Here is a 10,318-nt window from a genome sequence, read left to right as displayed (position 1 = left end):
GAGGTCTGATTATATTTTTCCTGTAAAATTTATAGTAATTTCTTCGGTAAACTTCGGAGATAAGGGGGGGAGGGGAGGGAATGGTATTTTTTTCACATTTTTCTCCATAAATCATTGTTTGCGTCAAGGTTAGCGTTGTTCATAACTATTCCTAATTTCAAATCGATAGCTTAAGTGGTTCTCGAGATATTTAGCGTTGTGACAGACGGACGGACGGACAGAGTCGCACCATAAGGGTTCCTTTTGTACCTTTTTGGTACGGAACCCTAAAAACGCCATAAGTATCCTTATAAGAAACAAAAAAAACCCTCAATTCCTCATGGAATTTATCGTCAGAAAGTAATTTTATATATATTAATGTATTAATAATAAATTAAGATGTTTATAATACTCGTATCGAAAAGGGGTAAAATATAAATATATAAACAGTGAGCAAATATTTATAAAAATGATGCAGGAAAAACAACAATATTGACTTAATCAAACATTCAAGTAACCATACATAGAGAAATCATCCATGATATCTTTTACTACTGATATATATTTCTGCACAGCAATTGACATTTCTTCATATGTGGACAACACGATTTTACTTCGGACGTGACCTTCCTGTTGCAAACCATTCGATAACCACAAAGCAGTATTAGCCACAATGAGGCATGCCGGCGCAACCACTTTCAAGTCATTATCTAACGAAGTCCTTGGGTATAAAGCGTTGGTATCATATCCAGCAATCTTGATATAGTTGTCAAACGTTTCATAATAAGTATCCAATAGTTGTCCAAAATGATGTCTTCTCAAAGTTGAATCTGTGCTGCTTGTTATGAGGTAGAGAACATCATAAGCCAGGCTGCAAGTTCGAGTGGTCTGATAGTCAATAATACATGCTTCGATAGGTTTCGTATCCTAAAACAAATAAACATTTATTGCGTAATAAATAATTCGTATACAGAGAGTCAAAGGAAATGCTAATGACATGTGCCTCTAAATAACTGTATCCGATTAAATACAAATTAGAAACAATAATACGATACTACTATTTTATTATTTCTTATTAGGACGATACAAGTTAATGAATTAATATTTGCCTTAATTAAACAGTAATGAGATACCTACTTTGTATTTAAAAAGAATATTTTCTTTCCACATGTCGCCATGGCAAATGCAAGTTGCTGCGGTAAATTCTGCAGTCTGTTTGATATATTCGGCACAGTTTCGCTGTAAGATTGACAACAGTGATACATATTCTGTATCAGCAAACTTCTCTAGTGCTTTTAAAAGTCTGTCACTTAACACTTCCAAAAACCTTTTATCAGTCAAGTCGCTTAGAGGTACACATTTCTTTTCAATCTCAGTGTATAGTTTCTCATCGATTTGTTTCAATATAAATGACAATGCATGAAACTTTGCTAAAGATTTAAGTGATACAACCATGTGATCCAAATCCAAAAATGTGTGCCCAGTATAAGGTCTGTAGCCATCTTCACGCATATCTTGCATGACTATAACTTCTTCACAATATTTTTGGCGAATATAATAACACGTAGGTATCACAAAGTGAACACCAGATATATTTTTCTGTATTTCTCTATATTTGCTCAATACCACACGGTATACAAACATTTCTCGGTCAAACATGCGCGTGACCGCATCGCTGAGACGAAATCTCTTATCAGTGGGAGCCAATTTTAGTACCAACGATAACTTAACTTCTTTCTCAGTGCAATCCGTACCTATTAAATACAAAGGCACCAAAACACCGAAATAATTTTGGCCCATACTCTCAAAATCACGCAAAGAATAGTGCCATTCTAAGAGATCACAGAACTGAGCAACATTCTGTAATATTTCATTTAAATTATATTCTTTTAACGCGCACATCGTAAGATCTGTATTATTAAACAGTTGAATAAACACATACAACCGCCTATTAATGACTTTTACTGTACACGATTAGAAACTATCCGATATCCATACCAGAATTAGGTATATGAAATCAATACCAAACGAAAAGCGAACTAACTATGCAGTCGTCCGTGCGTCGCAAGTGAACGCAGTCTACTGACTGAACTGAACCGGGCGGTCTGGGCGTGAGTCATCTAAAACAAAATTAGGTAAACAAGAATGCTGACAACTTTATTTAGCGTTTAAATAACTTCTGTAACTAATGGAAAAGTAGCGATTGTATTGTTTGCTTTTTAGGGCTCCGTAGTCAAAATTATAAACACGGAACCTAAACGAAACGGAACTATAAAGTTCCATCATGTCATGTCCGTCCATCTGTATCCACGTGTGTCACAGACATTATTTTTTAGAAAAAATTAGGTATACTCGAATATTAATAAAATTATGAACATAAGTGTATTTTGTGAGCTACTTAATTAAGAAGTTAAAATTTATAAATATATATTATAAGTACAAACAAATTGGCCAAAAGCATGTCGGGGCATGCTCAGTGTAGTGTTCAAAGTCAAAGTCAAAGTCAAAATATTCTTTATTCAAATAGGCCTAGCAACAAGCACTTTTAAATCGTCCAATTTTACAAATATCATCTTAATCTAAATATCAGAGCAATTTATTGATGCAGTTATTATTGTTCTAAAAAAAACATTGAACTATTATAGATATGGTAAACTTAATAATAAGAATTTCACAAAAGGATCGTCAAACATCAAAATTGTATAAAAATACTAGTCTAGAACCTTTCTAGAATAAAATCTAAATGTCAAAAAATACGGTATATATATACATTGAATTATCAATTTCATCATTAATAACAACAATAAATAATTCATTCTTTACAATCACAGTTAATCCCACGGTGTTTCATCATTCATGTAGTCTTGTGTGCTATAATAGGCTTTAAAGATTACGTTTTACATAATTTTTAAATTTACTAACAGACAATTCAGTTATAATATTAGGAAGTTTATTGTAAAATCTTACACAATTACCCATGAATGATTTCTTAATTTTATGGAGCCTAGTGAAGGGCACTGCGAGCTTATGCTTATTTCTAGTATTAATATTATGTATTTCACAGTTTTTCTTAAAACTGGCAATGTTTTTATGTACATACAGAATATTCTCATAAATATATTGACAGTGCACTGTCATTATGTTAATGTCCTTAAACTTATCTCTAAGTGTGTCTCTATGGTACATTTTATATATTGCACGAATAGCCCTCTTCTGCAGAACAAAAATGGTATTTACCTCTGAAGCACTACCCCATAGTAAAATACCATATGACATAATGCTATGAAAGTAACTAAAGTAAACTAATCGAGCTGTTTTCACGTCTGTTAACTGACGGATCTTGCTCACTGCAAAAGCTGCAGAACTCAGTCTATTCGAGAGATTAGCAATATGGGGACCCCATTGTAGTTTAGAATCTAGAGTTATACCAAGAAAAACTGTACTATCTACTAGTTCCAATTCCTCATCCTTGACAATGACACTTGTTTGCTCATTCCTTATGTGACTTGTAACAAACTTAATGCACTTAGTCTTTTTCTCATTTAACAATAAATTATTAACATTAAACCAATTTACTACTTTAGAAATAGCATTGTTTACATCACTGCAAGCTTGTTGCTGTCCTTTGACTTTGAAAATAAGTGAGGTATCGTCTGCAAACAATACTATGTCATGGTGGGTCTTTACAAGGTAAGGCAGGTCATTAATGTAGATAAGGAACAGGAACGGCCCCAATATTGATCCCTGCGGTACACCCATAGAGACCAATGACCCCGGTGATCGCTGTCCACTCACATCAACCCTTTGTATTCTACCGTGTAAGTAAGACTTTATTAAATTCAGTGCCGAGCCTCTTACTCCATAATAGTGCAGTTTCCTGATCAATGTTTCATGACAGACGCAATCGAAGGCCTTAGATAAGTCACAGAAGATACCTAAAGCATCCTGTGACTCCTCCCAGGCATCGAAGATCTGTTTAATTAGCTCAACACCAGCGTCGGTTGTTGAGCGACCCCGTGTAAAACCAAATTGTTTGTTGTGCATTAGATTATTAATGTTAAAATGTTTCAATAACTGAATCAAAACTATTTTTTCAAAAAATTTGCTGAATGTTGGTAACACTGATATCGGTCTAAAGTTAGTGGGGTCGGATGTGCTACCTGATTTAAATAAAGGAGTGACTTTACTATGTTTCATTAGATCAGGAAACTCACCGCAGTCAACACTGTTATTAAATATAACTACCAGGTCAGGCGCTACAACTTCTATAAAGGATTTGACAGTATGAACGGAGACTCCCCAAAGGTCACTAGTTTTTTTTACATTAATTGATTTAAACGCCTTTAATATATCTGAGGCACTCACATGTTCAAAATTAAGGTTTCTATTACATTCTGGGACATTCTCTTCTAACAGTGTAACGGCAGACGAGGGTTCTGTAGTTGCCCAATAAATTTAATTGATATATTGCTTTTATTAAAATAAAACACTTACCGATACCGGACTGATAAAGGACTCCACCCGCGCGCCGGCCGGCCTCGCGCAGGAGTCGACCATTCCAATACCAAATACATTATTCGAAATCATAGCGTATATTATTTAAAGTAATCATAATCATTTAAAATAACCAGTTTTTATCCAAATTTTTTTTTACGACTTTTTCTAATTTATATGTCTATGCAAAATTTCAGCTTTCTAGCACTAACAATTACGGAGCAAAGCCAGACAGATAAGGGTTCCTAGTTGACTGCGGAACCCCGAAAACATTAAGATAGCATTTTTCGATACAGTCAATACTCTCGAAAATAATCGCTCCGACGGTAAAAAATACTGGGCCCCCGCTCCCTCTCTAACTTTACTTTCCTCCAAAATGATGTTGATCGGTCTAACGATATTTTTTTGAACCATTAATTATTATTGTTTTTTAAATCTTATTAAAACGACGAAAGTGCCGAGAGTTTACGACGTTTTGCTTGTATAGCATTTTGTATTGTATGAAGGTACGGAACCCTCCATTATGCGTGGTCTGACACGCACATGACCGGTTTTTTTATCACTGTCAACAGACATACAACAACAGACATTCTAAACATAGAGTACAGTGATGCACTGATAAATTTACAATCGTCTAAATGAACGACATCGAAACGCTCGCTCGGAATGCGTTTGGGCAACCTCAGAACAGAGGCACATGGATTACAGCCAAACGAGTTTTTCGCGATAGACATATTAATGGATACATTTAACCTAAACGCCGAAATTAAAGTTTACTCCTAAAATAGACGATTAAAGAGCAACTGAAGGTTTTAACATGAAGTTACTATTGAGGCGGTGATTGTCACATAATAGACACGTAATCTTATGGAATGTCAAACATTTGGAAATAATTTTACTCCCTAAGATTTAACGTAGAAAAGCCAACAAAATGAGGGCAGCATCAGTCGTGCACCGTGAATAAAGGTCACTGGGGACTGAATTATTTTGTTTATTTATAATGAAGTCCGCGTAGAGATTAAACGCAGCGTCTAAATAAATTGCCGCTGCTATTAAAATATGCTAAGCGGAGGGAAGGATTGTCCCTCAAAGCTCAAAGATTTAAATGTATGCAAATATAAAATGAACTGTCACCTCGTTTCACCGATTTAGCGGATCACGGCGTCGCCTGAACCGTGTTAAATACGACACTAAGTTTAGATTAGCTCTCAGACGAGAATTATTAGGGAATGGTTTACTTTAAACCTTGAAGAGAATTACACAAGGGCATGGCTGACATGCAATTTTGAATGCGGTTTGTGTTTGAGTTTACCTATCATTTGCAAAATAACGCTCACTACGCTCGTGGTATAATTTTAGAAATTTTCACTTTCTTGGGTATCAATATTAGCAAGGGCAGTTAAACAATGTTCTGATCCCACCATACCCTTTCCATCATAGGACGTCCAGGCGCGGAGATCGAATGCACGCGTTCGTTATGAACATTCCATTAGTCCGCACGAAACGATTTGCTTCGTCTTTTTTGGTGCGGACTGCTAAGAAATGAAATGCGCTGCCGCCATCTGTATTCCCTGACAAATATGACCTCGGTCTCTTTAAAACAAGGATTGTAATCAGGCTATTACTGAACCGGTGTGCCCCATCTCAGGCTCTGTGTTCACTTTCCACCAGGGGTGACTAGGGTCAACCGCCAGTCAGTTTATTAAAAGAACTGGCCAAGTGCGAGTCGGATTCGCCCACCAAGGGTTCCGTACTTTTTAGTATTTGTTGGCAGACGGACAGATCCCATTTTACCCTTTGGGTACGGAACCCTAAAAAGACCTGACAAAAATATTTGTACCAAGAAAAGTTTTTCTAATTTTTTATATAAAATAAGTATTGCAGCGAATTTTTATTTTTAAAGGTCCCTTTATTTTTATTTTTTCGTAAAGTACTCGTAAACGGTGACCTATAGCAAAAAAAAGTTCTCAAACGCAAATACTCTAGGTATATAAAATTTTCTACAAGAAAGATTTCTTACACTTTTTCGCTGGGATCAATATTAAAAAGATATAAAAACGGGAATGTTAATTATAATTAATTTTATAAAATCTTACCATTTAATATATATTTTTAATAACGCGTAAACGGTGGCCAATAACAAAAGATGTTGTTAAACGTCAATATTTACACAAAATTTTCTACAAAAAGATTCAGTGATCAGAAATGAGCTGGACTCTTTATTACACACACATTGATGAGTAACAGAGTTGCCGGCCGCACCGACACCAAAACGATATCTGTACTTGGCCGCTCTATGCCTAATAAGTAATCAGTAATGATCGCGTCGATATGCGTTATCGCTGTCGGTCACTTTCGCACTTACTTAGGTCCTTCAGAACGTAACAAAACATGACATAATATACGCACTCACTTACAACCTATTACTTTCGTTCCCGGAGTTGAGGTGAGCGAATGAAGTCATTCGAATCTATGAGCTCCAGTACGAATTACACGCATTTGTTCGCCGCCTGCACAGTAAACATAAGAACAGTATTTAACATCCAAGAACTTTCAAATAGGTAGTCATGCACAGTTGCGCACAGAAACCAGGTAAAAAAAAAGTGGCTGTGACATAAACGGACAGACAGACGGACATGACGAATTTATAAGGGTTCCGTTGTTTGCCATTTGGCTACGGAACCCTAAAAAATGACAATACGAGGCAAAGCACGCGTCTTCTTGAATGACACGTTCTACACTTTACTAAAGCCCCTCTTGCATGTGTGAGTGAAGTGTTCGAATAGACATACAATTTTAAAAATCTGTAAATATTGCGTTGAAATTCGCTGAGGTCCACCCGCCATCCTGACGCTCACAATTGTCTTCGTATTATTTGCGTTGTTCATGAATAGACTATATACAATATAGTTTTCAGTAAATATGGTGCTACTTTTCCGCACTCGTGTCGATTTAAAACACTTCCTTCGGTCGTGTTTTAATTTATCGCCACTCGTTACGAATTTCCTATTTTTCGCACTTGTATCGTAAATAACTATTTCACCGCACCAACTAATAAAAGCCTTCTTGAATGTTCAAAAACTAATGAGAACGTTGCATCTTATCCACATGTGGGGGAAAAGTAATCAAATGAAAATGACGAGTTGTTCCCTGATGTTAGCTGGTGGAATTGACTTTTAAATGATTATTTTGAATGATACATTTTTTATTACGTTCATTTGGATTTAATTTTTTTTTGGTATTTCATAGTTCGTAGTTTCCTCTCGTTGGTGTGGTGAAAATTTTTGTGTTTTACTCGGAGGCAAAGTTTGTTTAAGCCTCGCCACGTGCCTTGAAACCCTCGCAACGCTTAAGGTTCTACTTATTGAACCACGAGCGTAGCGAGCGTAGAAAGAGCGAGATTTTGGAATCTTTCGCTTGCTCGGGTATCAATATTAGCACGAGCGGTTAAACAGTAACTTTGCCCCCTTGTAAAACAAATAAGGATTAGGTACCACAGAAGTAAACTAAATTTAAAAACATCGAATTTGAATTAGGCAATGAAAGTTTATATGGCACCACTAAATGAATTCGGTAGAAGATGGCCACTGCATATGCAAACCAATTTTTTTTCTGTAACTTGTTTAGAGAATATAGAGAATTTTGTAACTTGTAAAAGAAAATAAATACTCGTAAATAAATCTAACCGAAACGCTCACGCATTACAGTTGACAAATTCAATCAAAAACAATCTTTTAGTGAAAGCCTTTGTTTTATCCTTTTGTGTAAAATACTGTGTCTTTTTCTTTAAGAAATAAATAAATATAATCTAAAGGTGATGAAGATAGCGATTTTTAATTTTCATTATGTAGAGTATGTTATTATACTTATGTATATAATATGTACAACTTATATTAAATATTTATATAATTTATTATACATTTTTGGAAAACTGTACACAACTACAAGTAAGAAATGCTTTACTAAAGATTTTTACCAATACTTCTACTGTGCCGATACCGGTTACATTCAATGGAAGAGTAAGCCTCACTTTTATTAAGGCCATTTGTATCTTGATACTTGCTGTTAAAAAGAAACCGTAGTCGTAGTCTTTAATGGTAATGTACCCACATTACCATTAAAGCAATTTGGAACGTGGCTTATCCCACAAAACTAATAAGTTCCCTCAAAAATAAAAATGCGCGTTTTTAGAACCAATTTTCATATTTTTAGCTTTTGTGCATAAATTATTAAAAAAAATTATAGTGCGTTTTAGACCTATGATCGTGGTTTTCTAAGTCAATTAGGATTCGAGTCGATATCGATGTAGTCACTAGAGAAAATTCTCAAGATTCCTAATAAAAGTTTTGGCCACCGTATTCTGATCTAAAAAAGCGGTACAATTTTTCAAAAACTCCGCTCTCTGAAATTACGGCACCGAAATTATTAAAAGGATTCCTTTGTATCTTATATTTGACAAATACTAAGAGACACCTAAGCCCCTTCTGAGCACATTCGTATAAAATATTGTATTGTTTTGCGAGGGATCTCACGGATCCTAGTATGTTCTGTCATAAAACGAGTCTTAATCCAATCTTCGGCGCTAACGAGATAGGGCGGATGTCCTCGGGGACTCGCATAATTACATAACGATAACCATATCTGTTGATAACTTTCACAAGCTCGTAACACACTGTGATATTAGATATAAAAGCGACGTTTCCATTTGCTTATACAGTTCACTTTCCGAAATATCACAACACAGAATAACGCCACAAAGAAAAGTAGTTGACTTAGACGTGAGTAACGCAAAAAGAACTCCTTTTTATTATGCCTCTGCCTCTTTTGCACGTATGATGCTTAATGACGAGCCCTCTGGGGGAGTTTTATTAGATTTTGTTTTACTCCAATAAAAAGCTGTGTCGTACGAGCACACGCTCGGTTATAATATAATTCGCTTGTATCAATTTAGAGTAATTGCTATTTCTGATTTCACGTAACCAAATCTAGAAAAGAATTCCCGGATACGGATTCTTGGCTTCTCGTCAAAATGAATGTATATGTTGGTACTTTTAACATAACCTAGCATCACTATATGTTAAAATTTAATGCGCCGTGTTGATCACTCGCTTGTCGTAGGTTTTCATAGATAGAATTCGTTTTTCGCTAGCGTTAGTTAAAGTGAAATAGTATTCGGTTAGAAGATTAAATTCGGATAAAGACGACTGTACGTGGAATAATCACTGCTTACTATTCAGACTCCGTTTCATAGCTCAGCCACGAAAAAGCAATACGTATCCACCAGCTAAATACGTAAGTTACGAGGGGAGGTACAAATATTCGACGAATGAAGTATTTGCAAATTAAATAAAACAATAGAGTTTAATGCATTTATCACATCGACTAATTAATTTATGTAGACCATCAAAAAACTATTTTTTATCTTTGCCCTCTTAATGAGCCAAAATAGCCTCCTTCACTTCTTCATCGTCCCAATTTTTTTTTCCTCGTAGGTTTTTTTTTAATTTGGGAACCAACAATAATCACTAGGGGCCAGATGCGGGCTGTAGGGTGGGTGAACCATCGAAGCCGCACCTGTTAAGAGCAGCAGTCGCAACATGGCTCTTGTGAACCGGTGCATTGTCGTGCAACAGCAACACACCTTTTGACAGTTTTCCCCGCCTTTTTTCGTTAATGGCCTCACGTAGTCTTTCTAATAGCGTTGCATAATATGTCCCAGTTATGGTAACATCCTTGTCCTTGTAGTCGATCATAAGAATTCCTTTTGAATCCCAAAAAATCGTAGCCATCACCTTTCCGGCCGATTCTGATACCCTGAACTTCTTCGGAGGTGGTGCACCCTTCT

General features: G+C 35.8%; 1 protein-coding gene across 1 annotated transcript; it reads right to left on the bottom strand.

The window, feature by feature from the left end:
- Positions 1-424: 424 nt before the first annotated feature.
- LOC133533097 (uncharacterized) lies at positions 425-2,027 on the bottom strand. Its single transcript, XM_061872051.1, has 2 exons — positions 1,117-2,027; positions 425-906 (listed from the first exon to the last, which is right to left on the bottom strand). Exons 1-2 carry the CDS (start codon positions 1,879-1,881, stop codon positions 481-483), a joined length of 1,191 nt encoding a protein of 396 aa, XP_061728035.1. The 5' UTR covers positions 1,882-2,027; the 3' UTR covers positions 425-480.
- Between the last annotated feature and the right edge of the window lie 8,291 nt (positions 2,028-10,318).

This window comes from Cydia pomonella, chromosome 2 (genome assembly GCF_033807575.1).
Source record: "Cydia pomonella isolate Wapato2018A chromosome 2, ilCydPomo1, whole genome shotgun sequence".
Classification (NCBI taxonomy): domain Eukaryota; kingdom Metazoa; phylum Arthropoda; class Insecta; order Lepidoptera; family Tortricidae; genus Cydia; species Cydia pomonella.
This window is presented reverse-complemented; position numbering and strand designations above follow the sequence as displayed.

Excerpts from the sequence above, each read along its gene's own strand:
- LOC133533097 (XM_061872051.1), bottom strand. The coding sequence starts at position 1,881 with ATGTGCGCGTTAAAAGAATATAATTTAAATGAAATATTACAGAATGTT. Across the intron at positions 907-1,116 it reads ATATTCTTTTTAAATACAAA|GATACGAAACCTATCGAAGC; the intron begins GTAGGTATCTCA and ends TATTTGTTTTAG.